This window comes from Theropithecus gelada, chromosome 3 (assembly GCF_003255815.1).
Source record: "Theropithecus gelada isolate Dixy chromosome 3, Tgel_1.0, whole genome shotgun sequence".
Taxonomy (NCBI): Eukaryota; Metazoa; Chordata; class Mammalia; order Primates; family Cercopithecidae; genus Theropithecus; species Theropithecus gelada.
The window spans coordinates 91,089,153-91,115,099 of NC_037670.1; the positions used below are offsets into that span (position 1 = coordinate 91,089,153).

The 25,947-nt window shown below is 37.3% G+C and overlaps 1 protein-coding gene across 1 annotated transcript in view; it reads right to left on the bottom strand.

Moving 5' to 3' along the window:
• The window catches only part of DNAH11 (dynein axonemal heavy chain 11), a 372,079-nt gene that overhangs the window by 207,528 nt on the left and 138,604 nt on the right, over positions 1-25,947 (bottom strand). Inside the window, exons 32-40 of the mRNA XM_025379290.1 lie at positions 25,224-25,384; positions 21,819-21,975; positions 21,552-21,697; positions 18,215-18,331; positions 11,333-11,471; positions 6,734-6,826; positions 4,923-5,117; positions 4,015-4,092; positions 1,634-1,770 (exon numbers count right to left, since the gene is read on the bottom strand). Coding sequence (XP_025235075.1) covers positions 1,634-1,770; positions 4,015-4,092; positions 4,923-5,117; positions 6,734-6,826; positions 11,333-11,471; positions 18,215-18,331; positions 21,552-21,697; positions 21,819-21,975; positions 25,224-25,384 — 1,223 coding nt within the window. The remainder of the gene's footprint in view (positions 1-1,633; positions 1,771-4,014; positions 4,093-4,922; positions 5,118-6,733; positions 6,827-11,332; positions 11,472-18,214; positions 18,332-21,551; positions 21,698-21,818; positions 21,976-25,223; positions 25,385-25,947) is intronic.

The window sequence follows — 25,947 nt, forward strand, 5'->3', positions numbered from 1 at the left end:
AACCAACAGGTAGTTTTTCATCCCGTGCTCCTCTCCTTCCCTCCCACCTCTAGTAGGCCTCAGTGTCAATGGTTCCCATCTTTATGTCCACACATACCCAATGTTTAGCTCCCACTTGTAAATGAGAACATGCAGTATTTGGTTTTCTGTTTCTGCATTAATTCACTTAGGATAATGGCCTCCAGCTACATCCATGTTGCTGCAAAAAACATGATGTTGTTCTTTTTTATGGCTACATAGTATTCCATGGTGTATATGTACCACGTTTTATTTATCTAATCCACCATTAATGGGTACTTAGGTTGATTCCATGCCTTTGCTATTGTGAACAGTGCTGCAGTGAACATACGAGTGCATGTGTCTTTTTGGTAGAACAATTTGTTTTCCTTTAGGTATATACCCAGTAATGGGATTGCTGGGTCAAATGGTAGTTCCGTTTTAAATTTTTTGAGAAATCTCCAAACTGCTTTCCATAGTGACTGAACCACCAAGTCTATAAGTGGTTCCTTTTCTCCACAGCCTCACCAGCATCATTTGACTTTTCCATAATAGTCTTTCTGACTGGTGTGAGATTCTATCTCATTGTGATTTTGATTTGCATTTCTACTTTAGATCAGCCATCAGGGAAGTCTTCTATGATGTGACGTTTGACCAGATGCTGAAATAAGACAAAGAAGCAAGTCATGCAGGCATCCAGAAGAGCGTTGCTGATGGCAGGAAAATGAGGTGCTGAGGCCCCGTGATGGGAACAAGTTCAAGGAATAGCAAAGAGGCCAGAATGAATGGATTATAGGAAGTGGTGGGAAACGAAGTCAGGGATGGTGGGATTTGGGGACGGGGGCAGGGATCCAATCACATAGAGCCTTATAAGCCATGGAAAAGGTTGGATTCTAAAGGTGATTGGAACCCACTTGAAATCAAAAGCAGAGAAGTAACATTTGAAGCCCCTCTGTCTGCTTTAGGTCAAATGAACTGCAGGGAAACCAGGAGGAGGAGATTACCCACTGCCGTAGTACAGGCGAGACATGATGGCGGCTTCAACTAATGTGGCATCTATGGAGAAGGTGAGGAGAACCGGAATTCACATACATTTTAAAGGTAAAGCCTATAGGATTTGCTGTGAGGTTGGATGTAGGGTGTGACAGGGAGACAGGCCTCAAAGATGATGCCAAGGTTAGCGCATTTACTGTAAAAGGAACTCCTAACAGATTGTCACAAAGGGATCTGTTTGCTCACAAATACTCTCAGGGCAGGAAACATGCCCTATTTACTTTTGTCCCTGGCACCTGGAACGTCTGCCTGAACTTCAGTCAGTGTCTCATATCAGGTACTTTATAGATGTTTCCTGAGGCATTCATGTTGACTTCACTCCTGATTTACAGGGAGCCCTGACATAATTGACGTGGGATAAAATACAACAGCTCTGAGTACAAATCCGCTGAATGCCAATCAAGTACTTATTCAAATCTAGTTTTAATTTATACATTATAAATGCTGTTGTGATCTGCTATATTTCCAATAATGCCAACATATAAACAGTGAGTCTGTGACTATGACTAAAATTGGCTTGTATTGAAAAACGGCTTTCTGGATAGAAAAAAAAATTTTAGCACTTCTAAAGGGGAAATACTACTTGCCATCTTTCCATTCTCGGGTAGCATGATGTATGAAACCAAAGAGTTCATCTGTTGTCACAGCTTTAGGGTTTAAGTCATTCCAAACCGGCTTCTGTTTCATGTTAACATATGTTCGGTTCAGTGTTCTCAAAATCTGAGGGGAAGGAGGAAAGAGCCAAAAAAATTAATACTAACATAAGCCAAATGGAAAGTAAAAGATTTCTGAAGAGTTTTCCTTATTCAGTAGATGCTCCTAGATGCTCTGTGTGTGCTAAGATCCAGAAGGGGAAAAATGCACATATGTGCATTTCCATTACCATCTTGAAAAGCTTCATCTTACAAATACTCAGCGAGACAGAATCAGTTCACTTGACTCTTTGAACCATTTAGAGTAAAGGGAGTCACTTTCTCATTTGAGATTTTTAATCATGTGTGCCAAGTGGAGGACCATACATAAATAAGCATCCATGTTGATTACAAAATCTACACCGCCTGCTGCACTCCAGCCTGGGTGACAGAGCGAGGCTAAAAAAAAAAAAAAAAAAAAGAAAATTCTACCCTGCCTGAATCAGCAAGATTGGTTTCTCTCAAAATGTAGCCTACATCAGAATTGCTTGGAGGGTATTAAAATACAGATTGCTGGGCCCAATCCCAGAGCTTCTGTTTCAGTAGGTCTGAGGTGGGGCCAGTAATGTGCAGTTCCAACAAGGGCCCAGCTGATGCCAATGACGCTGGTCTGGCCATGCTTTGAGACCTAGCGACTTAGGGCAGTGGTTCTCAAAAACAGACTGTCTTGACTAGGGGGAAGAAAGGGGAAGGGACTTCTGGGCATCTAGTGGATAGAGACCAGGGAGGTTGCTAAATATCTTTCAATGCACAGGATAGCCCCCTATAGCAGTTACCCAGTCCGGAATGTCAACAGTGCTGAGGCTGAGAAACCCTGATCCTGATAATTGAGGAAAAGCCTTGAGAATGCGAACTCACAGAACAGGTGCTCAGTGTATGTCTATTCAATTAATCGATACCTTCAGTCAAATATCTGCCCTTACTCTCCCTTTTGCTCCTTTGAAAAGCTGTGGCTTTTGTCTTAGATATTTATCATGCTGACAAAACCCCTACTCACAGGGGTTTTGAAAAAACGGATAAACAATTGACAAACACTTTGAAATGATAAGATGCTACAGGACGTCACCCTGAGTTGCAGCGCTCCGGGTATCTTGGGTTACGTACCTGTTGAGTAGAACAGAACTGGTGAAGACTAGAAGAAAGTAAGTAAATGCCTTAGGAATATTAAGCTTATATTTTTAGAAACCATTAATCTACTGGAAAGTATGGAATTTGATTTTATCCTTCCTTGAACTGTGGCCTACATCTGTAACTTACTCTAACAAAATAATTACAGGTCTATCAGTTATCTACTTTAATATTTCATTTATTATATTTTTCACTAGAAAAATGTCTATACAGAGATTTTTTTTTAATCTTACAGTTGTTCCACTTTGGGTTCTGATCTAAATACTGGCAAGTTCCATATACTGCCATCCTCTAAAATCTCATATGCTCAATCTGATTATTTTTAGCTGTTGGCTACCAAGTATGTTTATACCCAAGCATCCTGAATTAAAATGCATGCAGTTCTGCATATACCGTCTGCCAACCAAGAAAATAAGTATGTTGCCAGGACTGTCAGTAAGACCAAACAAAATCAAGCGGTGAACTAAAAATGGGGATAATAACACCCATAGTATATCATTGTTGTGCAGAGTAAATCATACATAATGCACCTAGCACAGCATGTAATAGGTACCTCAAAAATGTGGGTTTTGCCACTTCTTTTTATTTTTAGGTTTTGTTTGGACATATAGAGGGTTATATTTCTGAGGGAGTACTGAAGGAAAATATTTGGGTTTGTTTTTCTGAATGATATGGGGAGGAGAATCAAGGATGACTTGGAAAAGAAAATAAGTTTGATAAATGTGGCTAGAGCCAATCAAGTCTTCCAGCCAGATATCTTATTCCACAGTCTCTTAATATGTTTATCTTTGATAAAAGAATCCAAGCATAAATGTACTGAAAGGTGCATAAGGTAGGATGGCGTGTATCGAAATGCCTTCATCTGATACCGAAAATCTCATGTGGAAAGCTCAATCTTCATGTCAGCTTGCTTTTCCTATGTGAATGCAATGCTCTATTTGTTTCTTGTTCTCCCCACCGCTAATCCAATATAAAGGAAAAGATCAATTGATCAAGCAGCAAGATTAGAGTCTCAGATTCTGACCCCAAATTATGGCAGGCTTCATGGTAGGGAATTCTTTTGAGTAGCATTGAAAATAGGCCAAACCACAATAACGACAAATGTTCTTTCCATAGCTGTAAGCTATTAGGCAATTTACTATACCTTACTCTTCCCTGTGCCTGCATTTCCAACCACAAAGACCGAGTGCCGCACAGCCAACAGTTCCTCAAGCTGGACAACCTGCAGAGCAAACAGCCAGTTGCTGGTTTCCTTTAATGAGTTGGTGACAAAAAGATGACCTACCATTTTTGCCCAATTCTTCTTTCCTTACACCCAGACCAGCCCCCACTGACAACAGTACGTTCACAGAAAGTTAAAATAGACCATAAGTGAAAAGTATAGTTTTTCCTGGATTTCCCATGTAGACCACAGGGATAAGACTAAAGCCAAACCGTGATTTTATGCAGTACTCAGTATATGGCAGGGGTTACTTACAAAAATCGTTAACTCTTCATGAAGTTTTGAACAAACACTGTACATAGCCAATCACCATCTACAACTGAGTAATGATTTATATCGTATAAAATATCTAAAATGGATAATATATACAGTGTTTAATGTCCATGCATTCACTGAATTCAAACTGAATAATATGCACAAGGCTTTGATATGTCAGATAATATCTACCTAACTTATTCTCATACATGTTGTCATTCTTCCCTCATTAAAAGCATACACTAATGATTTTACTTCCAATGTTCTCTAAAAAGGAGGAAAGAACAAAGTAAATTTTTAGTGCATGTCTCCAAGAACCAACAAGTTTTTAAACCTAACTAAAAGTATGCTTATATTTAAAGCCATGTCAATCATATCTGTTTTCACCTTACAGAGTGGGGCTACTAAAATACTTATGTTTACTTAATCCTGCCATATGAAAATGCTTGAAAGCATATATTAAGATCCTATTAAGCTTAGGGTACAAGTTAACATCTTGCTTTAGCATCAGTTAGCCACAATTATTTCAACTGACAATCCCAACAGCTGCCATGAAAAGCAAATGCTCCTTTTACTTTGAGGATGAAGCTCTCTTCAGGCTGCAGGCGGAGCTCCAGGGTAGACTGCCTGACCATCTGTTCAAAGTGCAGCTTCCTCCTCCGGGGCACATCCAGGGTTGGAAACAGGTCACCGACCAGGCCGAGAAACACTGGGATGTCGTCAGTCACTATCTTAGGCATATTGAAATCCCTTAATGCTCTCATGAGTACCTAGGGGAAAAAAAAAATTTATAAAAAAGCCAAAACAAGTTCTAACAAACACCTGAAGAACTAAAGATGTTTGCTATTTTTAATCCTCATATGTGAAGCATGAGATATTGGTACTGTTCTCCATTAAGATGGCATTCTATCAATAGGGAGGTTAAATGTTTAAAACTGAGGTATCAGAACATGAGAAGGCTGAACTGATACCATGGACAATCCTTAGAATAAGAACAGCAAAGAGGCCTTTTCCTTTCCTGCCAATGATCTGTTTTGATCTTTAGAAACAATCTAAGGGCCTTCTCTCTTGAATCCTCAAACTCCAGAATTTAAATTAATCAAGCTCATCACATCATTTTGTCCAAAGTCCTCTGCGAATCTTAGAATGATAATCTCAAACATTTTTAGTTTTGTTGTTGTTGTTCTATCTTAGCTGTAAGCCAAAGATTTTAAAAGCAGTAACTCAAACGTCAGGATAACTTTTACAGAAAGAGCTAAGCATTCCAACAAAAATTTTAAAAAGCAAGATAACAAATAAACGAAAGAAAATCTTGACCTAGTACTAAATTACAAGGAAATTAAGAGGAAAAGAGAGAAATATTGGCTAAGTAGAAAAATACATAATAAATATCCCTCAATTTAAAAAAGGACACAGATTTTTTTTTTTTTTTTTTTTTGCTATTTCTCAAGTCATATTGCACATACACATGGTGATACATATTGATATGGTTTAGATTTGTGTCCCCACCCAAGTCTCCTGTCAAATTGGAGGGCTTAGTGGGAGGTGATTGGATCATCAAGGGGGTAGATTTCCTCCTTGCTGTTCTCACGAGATCTGATGGTTTTAAAGTGTGTGGCACTTTCCCCTTCACTCTCTCTCTCCCCTGCCACCATGTGAAGAAGGTCCATGCTTCCCCCTTGCCTTCCTCCATGATTGTCAGTTTCCTGAGTTCTCCCAGTTATGCTTCCTGTTAAGCCTGTGGAATTGTGAGTCAATCAAACCTCTTTATAAATTTCCCAGTCTCAGGTAGTTCTTTGTAACAGTGTGAAAATGGACTGATAACACATAAATCCATTGCTCTCGCTACTTAAGGGAAAAATCCATGATGTGTTATCATTTCTCTCCAGGAATGAGAGCAGAACATTTCTCCAATAGCTCTGACCAACCAATCAAGCATTTCATTGGTGTTAGGCACCCTCCTTTCCTGTTTCATTCTGCAAGCCCATCTTACGTCCCATGAAAGATCTTACGTCCCATCTTTCTCCCATTATGTCTTCACTGACTTTCCAGGATTAACATCCCAACTCACTCAGATTTCTTAAATGTTCCTCAGAGGAAATCAGTGATTACTGAATTACTTGATTATGACTGTCAAAATACTTTTTGGGGCTATTTCAAAAGTACTTGTAAAATCACATTTTCTTTTCCAGATTCATATCTTTGTACTCAAGAACACTTGTGACCTCTTATAAGGAATGCCAATCCTCAAATCTCCTGCATTAACAATAGATGTTATGCTTTTTAAAAGTTGTGCTGTGCATGCCCCACCATCCAGGCATATACTTTCATTTCTGTGAAGCTGGCCAGCTACTCACTCAGCAAAATCATATTAGCATTGCAGTACCTGATCTTCAGGTCTGTTTTTATCTCCTCGTTTCAGAGAGCCAGCCACAACCAAGACAGATTTAATAGCACGAAGTCCCCAATCATAATGATCCTAAAATCAAAACATAGGTTTATTTTCTCAAAAATTGTATGAGGGAGTAAGATTCTCGTTCCAGAGGTAAGAGCTGAAAGTTTAAAAAAAGGAGTTCAGATAAATACACCCTTTAATGATTCAAAATACCATTTTCTTCTCCTCTTTGAAATTGTGAAAATCATGTCCCCATAGTGTCGTCCTGTTTCTTTTGCCTGTGTTTTTGTTTTTTGGCCTCTGTCAGCAAGTCTCTTCTTTCCATAGCACTTAACTGCAACATTTGCCCAAGGCTCCATCCACCTCCCTTGCTGTACTCTCTCAATAGACCTGCTAACTCAGTAGCTCAACAAATTCCACCTTTTCACCTCCAACCAGAAGCACATTTCTCCACCTGTGCTGGTTTCATCAAGGGCCCTGATATTCTACTTCTCCCCAGACTTCGATCCCTAATGGCCCTAATTACTCCATCTCTTAATCAGACATTTCTGCCTAGATGCCAGCACATAATAAAAACCATGTCCTTAAGATTCAATTATCTTTTTATGAGACTTCAACATTATCCCTAAGACTCCTCCCACAGGGTCTGGGCTCCTGGAGGATCTCAGAATATTACTTCTGAGATTGGATACAATTGCAACTCCATGCTCCCTGGGTCCAATTACATTTTTTCTTCTGTTTTTTTCTCATGCTAAACTTATTTCCCATATACTCACTGTCTTCTTGGGGCTAGCACAGTGCATGGCACAGGGTAGGTGCTCAGTAAAGATATTCCAAATGAACTAACTGCTTACACGGGACTGGCCTTCTCTCTTTCGCCATCCAGCTACAATCCACATAGTAACAACCCATCTCTCAAATGTCTCTCAGCTGTGTCTGTGGGAAAGCCACTTTATCTCCCAGAGCCTCAGAATCATCATCTATAAAAAGGCAGATAAAAGCATCCACCTACTTTATAAGTGGTTATAGGAGTAAAGTGAATTAATGTGAGTACAATTTTTTTTTTTGTGGGCAGTGAAACAATGTTACATGCGTAAATATCCCATTTACTCCATTAGTGGATAATAAAATCAGTTTAGTAGGTCTTGACCATCATTTTTGTCTGTAATAAAATGGAACGAAATGAAAAACACCGTGGTGTGGTGCAAATAAGAGCAAAAAGTGGCTGAGTGTGGTGGCTTATGCCTGTCATCTCAGCACTTTGGGAGGCTGAGGCGGAGTTCCAGACCAGCCTGGGCAACAGGGGAAACCCCACCACTGCAAAAAATAGAAAAATTAGCCGGGTGTGATGATGCACACCTAGAGTCTCAGTTACTTAGGAGGCTGGGAGGGAAAGATCGCTTGAGCCAGGGAGGTCGAGGCTGCGGTGAGCTATGATCACATAACTGTACTCCAGCCTGGGTAACAAAGCGAGACTCTCTCTCAAAATAATAATAAAAAAAAGGAAAAAGTGTTTGGTGAAATGTATGGTTCAGTTGTGTATGTATGTATACACTGAGTTGCAATAGAAGAAGTATTTTTTACTGTGGGTCACGGTAAAGACCATTTGAAAGCCACTGATGGAGTAGGATGAGGCTTGAAGAGGAAAGGGAGGGGAAAGAACCAGAGGTTTTGTTGTTGTTGTTTACTTTAAGTTCTGGGATACATGTGCAGAATGTGCATGTTTGTTACACAGGTATACACGTACCATGGTGGTTTGCTGTACCCATCAACCTGTTATCTACATTAGGTATTTCTCCTAATGCTATCCCTCCCCTAGCCCTCCACCCCACAACAGGCTCCAGTGTGTGATGTTCCCCTCCTTGTGCCCATATGTTCTCACTGTTCAACTCCTACTTATGAGTGACAACATGCGGTGTTTGGTTTCCTGTTCCTGTGTTAGTTTGCTGAGAATGATGGTTTCCATCCTCATCCATGTCCCTGCAAAGGACATGACCTTATCCTTTTTTACAGCTTCATAGTATTCCATGGTGTATATGTACCATATTTTGTTTATCCAGTCTATCATTCATGGGCATTTGGGTTGGTTCTAAGTCTTTGCTATTGTGAATAGTGCTGCAATAAACATATATGTGCATGTGTCTTTATAGCAGAATGATTTATAATCCTTTGAGTATATACCTAGTAAGGGGATTGCTGGGTCAAATGGTATTTCTGAGAATCAGAACTTTGAGGACTCAATGGGAAGTCGCTAATTTATGCAGTAACAATAAAAGGAGTGGATGCAGAAGAAATTTTGGACCACAGATTTCAGAGGACTTGGTGCCTCTGCTAAAAGTTTAAACAATGCAAATTGCTAAAAGTATCTTCACAATTTTCATCATATCATTCTATTGGTCAAAAATGTCTACTGATTCTTTTCCCAAATCCATTTCTATAGCACAGAAAGGTATCCTTGAATTGTGTTCCTAACACAGCTCTTCTGTCCTGGCTAGATTTCTTTCTGCTCATCTCACTTGTGACATCTCTGAGTTAGCAAACTCTTTTCTTCCTTGTTCTACCTGTACTCCCAACACCTTCCTCTTGTAATTGGCCACAGGTGTGTCTTAGACAGAATTAGAAAGAATTGAAGTCAAATCTTGCTCTTACCACTTGTTAGCTATACGGACTTGGGACAGGTTGCTTTGCTCAGTTTTCTCATATGTAAAACAGGGCTAATAAAATCAAACTTGTAAACTTCTTTTGACAATCTTGTAACATAACACATAGTACCCATTCAATAAGTACTGGTTCCTTTCTCCCTTGAAAACTCTGATAATCTTTTCATTCTCCATTGTCTCCCAATTTTTATGTCATGTAAACTGAATTACCTAAATTCTTCAAAGTCATAAATCTGGGTGTGTGTTTCATTTGTTTTGAATCTTACCCATTCATCATGGTCAGCAAAAAGCACATTACTTAGATATACTAGACACTCATTAAATGTTTAAATATTACTACTGAAAATGGATACAGTTGAAACGCCACATTCCCTGGGCTCTATTACATTTTTTCTTCTGACTTTTTACCATGATAAAACTAAAATAGGCTCATTAAAAGATAAGAATAAGGAAAAAAAATACCCATAATCTTACCATCCAGAGACAACTGTTAAAAATTATGATTCCACCCACTCAATGTAAATTCACAGTTACTAAAAGGACAACATAAATCACTCTCATATTCCATATTTTGCCCTAACAATGAGCAAGTTAAAATGAATATGTGGCAGTAAGGTAACTGAGTGGTTGCAACTGCGGTATTTTGATACTTTCATTTTGACTACAGAATAATGTCACCAGTAATTAATGAAATGTTATCAAAAGATCAAAAGTCAAAAATGATCATACAGCTAAATTTTAAAATATTGATGCTGACATATACGTAATTTCTGTGGCTTATCAGCAGCTTCAATACATCTTCAAGAAGCTTATGATTGGAGAGTAGAGAGTATGTAAATTTGACCCATTTTAGAGACAAGGAAATTGTAGAGCAAAAATTTAAAAGAACAGAAAATCAGTCAACCCTACCTTTAAATAAAGAATTACCAATAAAAGAGAATAATTTTAACATTCCCTGAGATATTCTTCAGAAAATTAGCCTTATCTTACTCTTATGAATACTCCTGCCCTATCTTACTAGAAAATATTTTCACGAAGAAAGGGAGGCAACATAAAATTCCATCTATAATTACAAAATTGACAAAGCTAAAGAAAATCACACAGCTTGTTGGTTTAAAAAAGTATTAATACAAATAAAGTATCAGAACTAAAATATCTCAAATTTAACTTCAGAAAAAAATAAAAATTATAAAATAAAGTTTTCAAAATTTGTAGAAAATATAAAAATATTTCTAACATCAAATCAAATGGTAGTTCTAGTTTTTAAAGGAATCTCCATTTGATCCAGCAATCCCACTACTGGGTATCTTCCCATAGGAAAAGTAGTCATTATATGAAAAAGACACTTGCACATGCCTATTTATAGCAGCACAATTTGCAATTGCAAAAACACAGACTAGCCTAAATTTCCATCAGCCAATGAGTGGATAAAGAAAATGTGGTACATACACACCATGAAATATTACTCAGTCATAAAAAGGAATGAAATAATGGCATTTGCAGCAACCTGGATGGAGGTGGAGACCATTATTCTAAGTGAAGTAACTCAGGAATGGAAAGCCAAATATCATATGTTCTCACTTATAAGTGGGAGCTAAGCTATGAGGATGCAAAGGCATAAGAATGATATAATGGCCTACAGGGACTTGGGAGAAAGGTGGGAGGTGGGTGAGGGATAAAAGACTACACACTGTGTACAGTGTACACTCCTCAGGTAATGGGTGCACCAAGATCTCAAAAATCACCACTAAAGAACTTATCCATGTAACCAAAAAACATCCGTTCCCCCAAACTATTGAATATTTTTTTAAAGTACAAAAAATTTTTAATGTCTAATGTAATTTGAATGATAAATTACCTAAAATCCATACTTCAAAAGCTTTTTCAGTTGCATGTAAAAACCAAGAAAATGTAACAAATGATCCCTCACCTGCTTGGAGAGGAGCTCCTTGCAAAGCGTATACAACATAATGAACTTTCGGGCTAATGCACGTGCATCCACAAAACCTTCAGCAACTAACATGATTTCACAGATTAGTTCAATGTCTGGGGCCACCATGGCACAGGGTCTAAAACGTAAATATGAATTTTAGTTTTAAAATGTGACAAGGTGATAAGCACAAATTGCTGAAATCAACTGATTATTTCGTACCAACATTTTAACCATTCCTAAGCAGATCATAATTATGTCTGTCAATCACAGCTAATAAGACCCTTCATTTCAACTTAAAAAATGTCCACTCATTACTGGACACAAAAAATGATAGAAAGTCTGGAATGGCAGAAGCACAGGTGTAAGAGTTCAAATAAAATCCATGAATACATTCCGTAAACTTCTGGTATAAGTTGTCACTGCAGAAAGAGGAATAATGATGTTTTGAGCTAGGGCCAAGGCTTTACCTGTGGTTAATGGTGTGCACGTTAATGTTTTCACAACCGGCTGTCTAGAAAATAGCATTTGCTTATTTCCATGGAATAAACCCTTCCACCATGGCTGATTCCAGGATACCAACACAGCATCACTAAATATGGAGCTGAGAAGTATACCACCATATATAGACACAACAGACAGAAATAACCTCAAGAGCCTAAATATCAGTAAAATAAATAAAGTGACCAGTTTGGAGTATTTATCACCTTTGTTTTTAATACAACTTATTGAATCAAAAGTTGATATAATTTAGTTTTCATTAAACTAAAGAACCAACTCAGAACATTCATGAAAACTTAACCATCAGCTACCAAAAGCTTGTACCAGCCATCGCCAGCACATCACTACCTAGGACCAACTTGGATAGACTTTTAAAGGGACTTTCAGAAAAACACAGCTTCAAATCTCCTTTCTTTTGGCGAGGGACTTCCAAAAAGTCCCTCTCCAAAGACAATTGCTATTCATAGCAATGTTTGAAAACATTCCACTCAACTGAAGTCAAGTGCAAAGAAGAAGGAAGAGTAAATAAATAAGCTCATTGTTTTAGACTTCGTAAAGTATACATTCCAATACCTACCTACCTGTTTTTGTAAATATAATTGTAGTCTACTTCTTGCATACCTAATTTTCATCCCAAACATCCAACCTTAGAGTATCTTTGGATCTAGGTTATTCTACATCTCTTCTATGTAAACTAACCCCATATTTCTTCACACATTTATTACTCTTCGTGTGACACCAGAAGATGAAGAGTAAACGGAGAGAGAAAAGGCTAGCATATCTACATATTTTATATTTACATTAATATAGGCAACTAACTTTTACTGAGCACTTCATACCATATTGGGTGCTAAAATCTTTTTATGCATTCTCTCACTTAATCCCCACAACACTATGAGGTGTCCACTCCTCTTATCTTCATTTTACAGAGATGCAGTCTGATGTTCTCAGAAGTTCAAGCACATGCTGTAGGCCTCATGGTTGGTTATTGGTGGAATCAGAATACTCCAAAGGCACAAGCATATGGCCTCCATGCGTGAGTAATACTTTCATCACCCACTAAAGTTATTAAAAAATTCACAAAACAATTTCAAATTTCAAGACCCAAATGAAAGAAAGTATGAGATAAGTTGGGTCACAAATAGGATACTGGAAAGGCACACAGTTTTCAAACAAAGCTATTCTGTAGTTATTACATTTATTTCTAGAATGGTTATTCTCTACCTAGAATTTTTCAAGAAAGTTAGACATTAAAAAATCATTATGCTAGAGAAAGTGGTTATTATGAGGAAAGAAAAACATTCAATACACAATGTTAGAATAATTGATTAACTATTAGGGAAAATAATTGTTTAAACACTCATTTCGTATTATCAACCAAAATAAGTTCTCATCAGATTAAATTTAATAAGCACAGTAATACTATAAAAGTTAGAAGAAAATACAAATAAAATATGGTTAAATATCCAGATGGATGGACAGGCAAACTTTAAGTTTGAAAGAATGGAAGGAGATCACACTAAAAACTGTAGAGGTTCTTAGATTATATGTGAAGTGGAATATTATTATTTTAAAAGCACACTGAATAGTATTGAGCACACATATTGAGCACCCTAATAAAAACCCAGAATAAAACGATAATCCTCTAGCTTATCATGGAGGAAAAAGGAAGAGAGAGAAGATACAAGTTACCCATGTATCAGGCATGGAATTCAAGACATCACTACAGATAATAAGGGAATACTGGCCGCATGAATGTCTCCTTTTGAGAAGTGTCTGTTCATATCCTTCATTCACTTTTTGATGGGATTTTTTTCCTCATAAAATTTAAGTTCCTTGTAGATTCTGGATATTAGACCTTTGTCAGATGGATAGATTGCAAAAATTTTCTCCCGTTCTGCAGGTTGCCTGTTCACTCTGATGATAGTTTCTTTTGCTGTGCAGATGCATTTTAATTAGGTCCCATTTGTCAATCTTGGCTTTTGTTGCAATTGCTTTGGTGTTTTAGTCATGAAGTCTTTGTCCATGCCTATGTCCTGAATGGTATTGCCTAGGTTTTTTTCTAGGGCTTTTATGGTTTTAGGTTTTATGTTTAAGTCTTTAAGCCATCTTGAGTTAATTTTTGTGTAAGGAAGGAGTCCAGTTTGTTTTCTGCATGTGAATAGCCAGTTTTACCAGCACCATTTGTTAAATAGGGAATCCTTTCCCCATTGCTTTTGTCAGGTTTGTCAAAGATCAGATGGTTGTAGATGTGTGGCATTATTTCTGAGACCTCTGTTCTGTTCTATTGGTCTATATATCTGTTGTGGTACCAGTACCATGCTGTTTTGGTTACTGTAGCCTTGAAGTACAGTTTGAAGTCAGGTAGCGTGATGCCTCCAGTTTTATTCTTTTTGCTTAGAATTGTCTTGGCTATACAGGCTCTTTTTTGGGTCCATGTGAAATTTAAAGTAGTTTTTTCTAATTCTGTGAAGAAAGTCAATTATAGTTTGATGGGAATAGCATTGAATCTATAAATTACTTTGAGCAGTATGGCCATTTTCAAGATATTGATTCTTCCCATCCATGAGCATGGAATGTTTTTCTATTTGTTTGTGTCCTCTCTTATTTGCTTGAGCAGTGGTTTGTAGTTCTCCTTGAAGAGGTCCTTCACATCCCTTGTAAGTTGTATTCCTAGGTATTTTATTCTCTTTGTAGCAATTGTGAATGGGAGTTCAAACTTATGGAAAAAAGTTTATCTTCACTGGTCATCAAATGGAAATCAAAACCACAATGAGATACCATCTCATGCCAGTTAAAATGACAATCATTAAAAAGTCAGGAAACAACAGATGCTGGCGAGAATGTGGAGAAATAGGAATGCTTTTAAACTGTTGGTGGGAGTGTAAATTAGTTCAACCATTGTGGAAGACAGTGTGGCAATTCCTCAAGGATCTACAACCAGAAATACCATTTGACCTAGCAATCCCATTACTGGGCATATACCCAAGGGATTATAAATCATTCTACTATAAAGACACATGCATGTGTATGTTTCCTGTAGTACTATTTACAATAGCAAAGACTTGGAACCAACCCAAATGTTCATCAGTGATAAACTGGATAAAGAAAACGTGGCACATACACACCATGGAATACTAAGAAGCCATAAAAAGGAATGAGTTCATGTCTTTTACAGGGACATGGATGAAGCTGGAAACCATCATTCTCAGCAAACTAACACAAGAACAGAAAACCAAACACCACATGTTCTCACTCATAAGTGGGAGTTGAACACCGAGAACACATGGACACAGGGAGGGGAACATCACACACCAGGGCCTGTCAGGGGGTGGGGGGCAAGAGAAGGGAGATCATTAGGACAAATACCTAATGCATGGGCGGCTTAAAACCTAGATGATGGGTTGAGGGGTGCAGCAAACCACCATTGCACATGTATACCTATGTAACAAACCTGCACATTCTGCACATGTGTCCCAGAACTTAAAGTATAATAAAAGTAAAAATTAAAAAATAATAATAAGGGAATATTAAAATGATATGCTTTGGTCGTGTGTCCCCACCCAAATCGCACGTTGAATTGCAGTTCAATGTTGGGGGAGGGTGGAAGGTGATTGGATCATGGGAGCAGATTTTCCCCATGCTTCATGAATGGTGGTTTTCATGATGGTGAGTAAGTTCTCATGAGATATATGGGCTGAAAGTGCATGGCACTTCCCCACCTCACGCATGTTCTCTTTCTCTCCTGCTCCACCTTGTAAGACATGCTTGCTTCCCCTTAGCCTTCTGCCATCAGTGTAAGTTTCTTGAGGCCTCCTAGCCATGCTTTCTGTACAGCCTCTGGAACTTTGAGTCAATTAAACGTCTTTTCTTCATAAATTTCCCATTCGCAGGTAGTTACTTATAGCAATGTGAGAATGGACTAATACAATGAACGAATGTGTGCCAATAGATTCAACTAGATAACACCAATAAGTTCCTTAAAAGATTTAAATTACCAAAATCAAATCAAGAAAAAATTAAAAATCAGAAAAACCCTATGTCTATTAAAGAAACTAAATTCATTATTAAAAAGATTCCAATAAAAATCTCTAGGTCCAAATGGCCTAACTGATTAATTCAATCAAATACTTCAGGATTAAATAATAGCAATTCTACACAAACTCTTAAGAAGATGGAGAAGAAAACACTTGCCAACTTATTTCATGATGTCAGCACTACTCTGATGCCAAAGCCAGAAAAACATTTTACAAGTACACTGTAGAACAATATCCCTCATGGCATAGATTTTTAAAAATTTCTTAACAAAAGAGTGTCATATTGAATCTAGCAGTACCTATTAATAAAATACTTCCTGACCAAATGGAGTTTATCTCTGGAATGCAACACTGAAGGACTGTTTAGCCTTTGAAAATCAATCAATATAGTTCAGCACATTGAATAAAGGAGAAAACCCATATGAAAACTATAAAACAACAAAGCTTATAAAATAAAACATAGTTAAAAAATTTTGCAAGCTTGGGCTAAGCACATTTTCTCGAATATGATATTAAAAACAAAAACAAATTGATAAATTGTATTTCATCACATTTAAAACTTCTATCTTTGCTGGACACAAGAAAATGAAAAGGCAAGCCACAAACTGAGAGAAAAAATATTTGCAATGTATGTATCTAACAAAGGAACTGTATGCAGAATACAGCATTTCACAAAAGATGGTATAGCAATAGACAACAAGTATGTAAAAGAGGCTCAACATCATTAGCCATCATGGAAATGCAAACTAAACCTATGATGACACACTACTACCTATCTATTAGATTGGCTAAAAATAAAAAAGGCTGACAATATCAATTTTTGACAAGAAATTCTCATACATTGATGGTGAGGATGTAAACTTGTAAAATCGCTTTGGAAACCAGACTGGCAGATTCTTATAAGTAAAACATACATTTGCCATGTAGACTAGCAATTCCAGCCACAGATATCTGTCCCAAATAAATAAAAATACATGTTCATATAAAGATTGCACATGAATGTTCATAGCCGCTTTATTCATAATAGCCCCAAACTGGAAACAGCCCAAGTGTCCATCAACTAGTGAATGGATCAACAAATTGCAGTAGGTCTATATAATAGAATACTAATCAGTGAGAAAGAGGGGCAAACTACTGATACGCTCAACAACTTGGATAAATCTCAAAATCACAATGCTCAAAGAAGCCAGATGCAAATAAGTACATATTGTCTGCTTTCATTTACATGAACTCTAGGAATGACAAATTTAATCTATAATCACAGAAAGTACATCATTGGTATGGCAGGCTCACTTCAAAGAGGCAGAAGAGAATTTCTGGGGGTGTGAAAATATTCTGTACTTTGATTGTGGTTATGCTTTCACCAACTGTACACTTGATTGTATTAAATTATACCTGAATGTTTTTACTATCACCTGGTATGGTGATATACTTTATAATTTTATCTCTAAACCTGATCTCTCATTCTCTAATAAAACATAAACCATATTTCAATTCTGTAAAATTGTAATACAGAGTTTTCTGGAAAACTGAACCAAAAAAAATGATACCTGAATGAAGTTGACTTAAATTATAAATGAATCATAACTGATACTAGATGTAGTAATACGTGTTCTCTTATAGACTCCTGCTAAGCGCATTGGCAGAGTACTTTTGAAAAGCAGGTCATCAATAGAGATTTTAATCATTCACTTAAAGTAATTCTACATTTAGAAATGTATTCTGAAATAAGAGTAATTTTTCATGTGAATAGAAGTTTACAGTCTGCTACTTCATTATAATAAGAAAAAGGAAACGAGAAACCCTACGTGACAGACAACAGTGAATGGTTAAGACATTTATGAACGAGGCATTTCTAAAGGTTTTTTAATAATACGCTAAAATATGTATGCCAAAATATTAAATGAAGAGAACTAAGGAAAAATCGTGCCTACTGTAATATCTTAATCCCACAAAATATAAATTATAAAAGAGGCTAGAAAACATAACAATCGTTATTTCTGGATGGTGATGTAATTTTTTCTTTATTCTTTTCTATATTTTCCAAATAGTTCATAATTTATGAAAATTATGTTTATAATAAAAATATACATTACAAAATAGCTAACAGTAAATATGCAAATATACCACGTAACTTTTAAATACTGATTTTGAGTCCTGGTTTTATAATTCAAAAGGGTTAATTTACCATGGTGAAAGTTCTATCTGTAAAAGGAGCCCAAAGAAATAACACAGGGTTTTCCTTAGGAATTTTCAAGCGAAAGCAAATCACTTAACAGTGCAGACCAACAACATTAGGTGGCATGAGTGCACCAGATGCTAAGCCACAAAGCATAACACTTGCCTGAAAAGAGCTTTGAGATTTTCCGGTAATTCGGTTCGACCAGCATAACCCGGGTTCATAGTAATAAATATTCCAACTGATGGCTTCAGTGCGATAGCTTCCCCAAGAAATACAAATCTACCATAAAAAGAATGTTGATGAAATTAAATGTGTTCATTGAATATGAATGCACATTGACAAATGCAAACCACTGCAAAATGCAAATTATTAGGAAGCTGTTTATTCTGTGTAATTTTCTTTAAAATTCATAAGCATACATATTTTGAATATGTTTTGAAGCATATTTATTAAAAATACCCTCCCTTTTCCCAGAGGAATTATAAAAATGGGAAGTATTCTTTTTTTATTTTAGCATAGCCTTAGAATCCTAGAATATAAAAATAAAGACTTGATTATTTTAACATTTAATGGAAGGTGATGTCATTTTTACCTTCAATATGGGCTGCAATTCCTTGAATGGGATGCTGCATAGAGAGAGAATGCCCAAACTAAGAGGAGAAAGGGACGTCCTATTCAGTCTTAAATTTTGTCTATTTCTTCAACTTCTCTCTCTTCCTTTTTCCCTCCATACCTTCCACTGACTCAAGAAAAATCCATTAAATATCACTAAGAGGTACAATAGCTCTGGAGCCAGACTGTGAGTATTCAGATACCAGCCATATCACTTTAGGCAAGTTGATTATCCTATGTTCCAATTCCCTCATCTACTAAAAATAATAATCATATTACCCACCTTATTGGATTATGCAAGGATTTAAAGGGATTATAAATATAAACGGGTAAAAGTACAATGCCTAGAACATGGAAAATACTCAAGAGATGTTAGCTATGACTAATGCTATTACTGTCACTTAAAGGCATTGGAGAAACAGTGAAAGATTTGCACTGGAGAAATAGTGAAAGGTTTTCACAAAGATTTGCGAGGACCCAAGTGGGTTGTTGCTGGCCAGGGCAATGAATGGTAATGTGCTATGGGAGCCATATTGAGAGATAGGTAGAAGGAAACTTTCCAATGAGAGTAAATGAGACAAAATATAAGGCTGATCTCTTGCATTGCTGAGAGGGAAGGGCTGAAACAGTTAAGGAGCTCGGTCTGCATCATGAAAGAGAGAAGACAGAAACCACAGTTTTTAGGACTAAGAGTGTCTTAGATACTAGGTAATTAGGAGCAAGTGTATAGTCAAGATAAAAATGGGGAAAACTTCATTTCCCAGAATGTCAGGCTAGGAAAGGTAGACAGGCTGACAGGGCTGCTCACACACAGAGAGGTGGCTCTTGCCACAGGATAACTGTCTCCTCTCCCACTGTACACAGGAGAGACAGCCACGGTCAAAGGTGTGGATCTCCAGAGGGTAGAGCTGGCAAGGCACTAGAAGGCTTTGTAACCGAGGCATGGTCCCATCTCTTAAATCTTCATGTGTAAAGAGAATTTAATAAGCTCATGAAATAAGAAGGAGCAGAGCTGTCTGCATATGGGCTAAAATAAGATGAAGAGAGAAGACCCACAGACATTCAGACAAGAGGAGACTACCAAGGAGTATTCTTGGCAATGTTCAGAAATCAGTACATGGATCAGTTACATAAATCTCCATAAGAAAGGATGGCCTCAAATGACATCTGGGTTACAGCAAATAAAAAGATTTTGACTAAAAGCTAGATAAAATATAGCTGGAGATCTAAGAAGAAAGAACTGAGCTTCTCTATCACGGCCTTAGAGATGGGGCAGGTCAGGAAACAGACACCTGAACATGTAAAACTGGGGCCCAAGGTCCACGTGGCAGAAGGGCTGAGTGAGATATTTTCTAGAAGGCAGAAATATCCAAATATATCTACTGATAACCTGGAAACTTCTACAACAGGTACACAGTCCAAGAAGCTAGATAATCCTTGGGAGACTGAAAATGTTCCTATGGACAAGATAGCTAGCTGAGAAAAATATTCTAAAAACTAAGGGGGCACAGGTAGGCCAGATAAATAAGATTGCCCTGTTGATAAAAATGTTAAAAAGAGAACCAGATTTGTGCTGCGTACTATATTAATTTATTTCTCAAATTAAGCCATCAAAGGTAAGTGCCAGTTGTGTTTTGCTTTTTGGAGTGTGGCATTGTGTTGAGAAGCATTTAGATTTCAAATATAATTTGAAAGGTCTTGGCCCAAGTTACTGGAAGAACATGAAGGTATAACCTATTGGGATGAGACAAATAGCAAAGAAGGAGTTGGTGGAAGGACTAAGATTTTGATTTTGGATATATTAAATATGAGAAGCCTGGGAGACCTCCAGTAGAGTCTTGTGATGCTCCAGGCAGTTGTTTAGGTCAGTCCAGAGATGAGGAGAAAGGAGGCCTGGGCATCTGGTACTCAGCAGCATTGACAGAGTTTTTTAAAGCCCTGGGACTAGTTGAAATCAACAAGGGGAGAAAATATAAAGAAAATAAATCCAAAGAAGGGCCTGTGATGTCTAACATGAATTGGCCAGGAAATAACAATAAAACATAATAGCAAACATAGATATGGTGCTTACTATGTGGTAGGCATTTGTCCAGGTACTTTGCATTTAATCATCACAGTAGTCTATAAGGCAGGTACTCTTCTTTCCCCCATTTTATAGATGAGAAGAAACCAGCAATGAAGCAGCTGTGAGGGGAGAGAGACGTAGGAGAGGTGTTGTCCTCAACCCACGTGAAGAAAGTGTATCACGCAGTGGAGAATGACCAACTGCATCAGATGCTGCCAGAGGTCAAGAAAGATGAGGACTGAGAACTGATCAATGGAATGAGCATCTTAGAAGTCTTTTGGAATTTTGGAGAAAGGGTCTTGCTCTGTCTCCCAGGCTGGAGCTCAGTGGCACAAACATAGCTCACTGCAGCCTTGACCTCCTGGGCTCAAGCAGTCCTCTTGCCTCAGCCTCAAAAATAACTGGGACTACAGGCATATGCTACCATGCCTGGCTAATTTTTAAAATTTATTTATTTTGTAGACACCAGGTCTCGCTATACTGCCTAGACTGGTGCTGAACTTCTGGGCTCAAACAATCCTGTCGCCTCAAACTCCCAAAGTGCTGGGATTACAAGCATGAGTCACTGTGTCTGGGCAATCCTAGAAGTTGTTTGTTTTTTAAGTGATTAAAGTAATGTAATATACATGGGTTGTACTCAACACTTAGAAACCACTAATAAAAATGGAAGACCATTCAAAATAATTCCCCCAAATCGACCAGACTCTTCCTTTATCTACTTCATGAGACAGGGAGAGGTAGCAATAGACAGTGAAGGGGAGGTTACCTTCATGACTCCATGCTTTTCTATTTGTAACAAGAGACAACCCACACGGCACTCACCTCTTTTTCCTGTTTCTGATGGCATCATGAATCATTTTCACCTGCACTGCCACCACTGACAGAACTTCCACAGAGATTCGGTTGAACTCATCAAAGCAGCCCCAAGCTCCTGTCTGCACCAATCCCTTATAGATATTTCCTATGGACTAAATGATAACGTGAGGCACTCAGAATTTAACAGAAGGGGTTTTTACGCTGTTATACTGAATAATTCCCAATCAGGAATAACGTTATAGAATACAGTTTTACACATTATTACTAACTTACTTTGTAGTCCATTTGCTCTGAACAGTTGAATACATAAACCATCATGCCAAGGGCACGTCCTAGGTCTTTGGTGGTCTCTGTTTTCCCGGTACCCGCGGGGCCAGCAGGAGCCCCACTCATGGTTAGATGAAGTGATTGAGTTAAAGTAATATAACACCTTTAAGCAACAGAAAACACAAATATCAGAGTCTAATATGAGATTTTTGTAAAACATCAGAGGCAAAACATTAGGAAAAAAGTTTACGAAGCTCTAGAATGTGACAGTAGCATCAAATACTGATTTACTTCTCATTTGTTCATGGCAATAACGAATCAGAATATTTTCTATCACATTTATTTTTGGGCTAGCTGTCTAAAAATACTAGAAAAGAATGTATTTCTTTGTTTATTGATCTCATTTCTTAAGAGCTGTGTATTTGAATACCAATAACACTGGATTTGTACCGCTGTTAAATTTCTGATATTTCTAGGTAAAGGTACTATTAATACGGCAGACAACATCTCAAACTATTGTTTATAAAGGAAAAGTAGAAGAGAAGTCTTAGATGATGAATGAATTAAACATTGGCTGAATTAAACTGCTACTTAATACATTAAGAAATATGTAATGTCTATAAATACATAGCATACAAATAATATATCCCTATTTCAATATATAAAGCAAATATAAAAGGGCAATTTATTGTATTTAAATGTATTTTAGAAATTCCTTTGGAATGTGTTGCTACATGCACTTAGATTACCATAATACTTATTTTTGCAGCAAAGACTCAGAGGCTCTTAGAAAATCATGAAACAAGAATATTTAATAAAAGAAGACAAAATACATAGCAAGGACATCAAATGGCTGTATTCTTTATCTGGGGTTTCCTCCGATGCATAAAATCGTTTTTCTCTTAGTACAGACAGCAGGTCTAGTGAAATGATACACACACAGAGGTCAGGAGACGAGAGACTAATGTCTCCTTTGCCAATCATCAGATGCTAATATTAAATAAGTCTTTTGACATCAACACACCTCAGTTTTCTCCTCCATTAAATGAGGTTAATTGTAGGAAAATATTCAGAAGGCCAAAGGTAAATGCCTTAAAAAATTGAAAGTACTATGCAAATAGAAGCAATTAATTATGAAAACAGAAAGTGTTTCTGCATTTGATATCCATTGCATGTTTCAGTGTATCTTACAATGAATGAGTGAAAAGGCTCCCAGACTAGGAATCAGGGTACTTTTTGTAGTAGAGATTTTCGCCTTGTAATTTTCTCCAGTGGTTCCAAGTTTTGGGTAGGCACATGGCAGCCAGTGCTTAGAGGCTACATTTCCTGTCTTCCTTCCAGTCAGGAGTTGCCAAGTGACCAAACTCCAACCAATGGTATATGTGCAGAAATGATTAGTGCCATTCCTAGAACACGTCCTTGGAGATATTTGACCTGGACTATCTTTTTTCCCTTTTCACTGGCTAAAACATATGTGGAAACCATGTTTAGCATGTCAACCACCTGCCAGTCTGTACTGCTGCCCCACTCACCTCTGGATTGTGAGACACCTGCTTCTGTGTTACTTCAGCCATTGTGTTTTGTTTGGAATATCTAACAGCAGCTTAACTGGCATCCTCCTAGCCAATACATAGACTTAAGTCTCTGAACCTGCCCACATATGGAAGAAGGAGACACTGTCTCCCCTGCCTACCTCACAAAGGGATGGTCAGCATCAAATGAAATATAATGGAAGAATTTGAAGGGCATCATTTTGTCAATGTAAACAGTTAGTAAATAATTCAAAGAATGAAATGGAAATGGAATCATTTTATCCAATGCAATTCACACTATTAAAAGGAACATTCATCTTCCTTTTAGCTCCCAAAAAACCCACATAGTGATTCTTCTAATTTTGAAGTTAACAAACTATCAGGCCTCACATAACGATAAACTTTAAAATGCCTCTTCCCTTTTTCTCCCATACCCTGGGCCTCCCTTTCCTCCTTCTCTATTGACAATGGGATGCATACAGTAGACTCTTCACATTTGCAGTTTTGACTATTCTCAAGTAACACTGTCAAGCTCCAATTTTAATCCCTCTCACTGAGAGCAGTGCATAAATTAACTAATGAGGACAGTGAATGCTGACTTTTAATCAGAGACAAGTTAGAACTGAATTAGATACAATTATAGAAACTATACAATACACAAATGTTGCAATTATGAGATTAATATGTGCAAGAACAACCACAAATGTAGTGTGAGGATCCTACCAGCCTCTCAGGACTACCATAGCAAACCAGCTTTATAGACTTACATTTGAAACTGTCTACACTTCGGTGATAGTGGATAATTGGGCCTGCTGCTATGACCTTGAGGTGTGATTTCTGCTTCATGAATGCCAAAGATTAAATGTGCTGTCTCCCATCAAACAGGTCAGCAGAGATTGGAATACTAACAAAGAAATTCCTCTCGATGTGACATATTCTTATCTCTGCAATATTCTGACTAAGTATGTATTTACTTGGAGTCAAGTGGAAATGAACTATTAATAATAGTAACCTCTTGCCCCCTTGAAGTACTTGAGCCACACTGGCTTTCTTTCTATCCCTGGAACTGGCCACGTGTCTCCCCACCTTGGAAACTTTGTCCTTGCTGTTGCCTGTAACTTTCTGACCCAGGATCCCTGACTAACTGGTTCCTCATTTTTTAGGTTCCAGCTCAAGCTCTCCACAATAGTAGGCTCTCCCTTCAAGATAATTTTAAACACATTGACCTTTTTTAAATTTTTGTCATACCATATATTACAGCCTAAAATAATTATATTAGTTAATTTATTTGTTCATTGTTTCTCTTTATCCCCACTTACTAGAAAGTAATCTCTGTGACAGCAGGAACTCTGTCTGTTCAACACTGGAATAGTACTTAGCAGAGTACTTCAGAAGTACTTGTTGAATCATTTAATGAATGCTTTGTTCTTCCCCTTCCCTTCCTTTCACTGTATGCAATTCCTCAAATATTAATTTGAACACAGGCAATTCCTAGTTATTTTTACGCTTTCAATAAAGGAATCCTGTGGGGATGGAGGGAGGTGGTGATAGATCCTGATACCAGAATGTTAGTTGTAGATAACTGGGCAGAATCAAAAATGTTTCCTTGAGCCATATTAATCCACTCATGATTTCATCATTTGTGCATTGTGCAGCTTCTGTAATTCTGTTTCTCTAATTCAGTTCTCTTCACCTTTTCCTAAAGTCAACATTCACTACCTTACATTATTTATTACTTTACATACCACTTTTGCATAGTTCATTGTTTGTTCATGGTTTCCTCTCATTCCTTCCTTTTTATTCTCACACATCTCTGCTCAAGCTAGGGGACTTTTTTGGGTTGGTTTTTCCCATCTGGATGGAAACTTAGAATTGTTACCTGTCAGTCAGAGGAGTGATCACCAGTCGAGGACTGTTGCCTAAGTATTCATAGAAGTACTGGAATTGGGCATCACAAATATTAACAAAGCAGTGTTTCTGGGTATCCTCCCATCGGTGACGAAGTTGAGACAGCCATGTAAAAGTCTGGGGACTGACAACCTAAAGGCATTGTATAATCATCACACGCAGGACACTGGTAGTTTGGGGGCAACAAATTATTAATCTAATCAACTCTACTGCTTCACACTTTATTTCTAAAATTATCACAGACAGGAAATCTCTTGCATGTTATTGCAAATTATAATGGCACATACATGGTTAAATACTTAATAAGAAATATGCATGTAATAAATCTTCATTTTAAACTTTTATATAAAACAATATGAATTTCTTCAAGCAATGCTTTTCCCCCCTTTTATGAATCACCCCAGGGGATTAGATAAATTTTGTAACTTTATACTCATATCACTGAAGTCAGATGGAAAAATACACTATCCATATTTAAATGATACATAATCCATAATTTCTGCATTGCAGAGGCATAAATAAACTACACTTTCAACCAAGTTCAGTCTACAACCAATCTGCTTTTAGTACAGAGATTTTCTGCTTCATTTTTAATCACATCAAATAACAGTATTTTTCACTGCTATTCTTTCCCATCTACTCAATCCTAACTATTCATCTTCCAGTTAAAAATCCCTGTCTCTTTCAAGATAAAT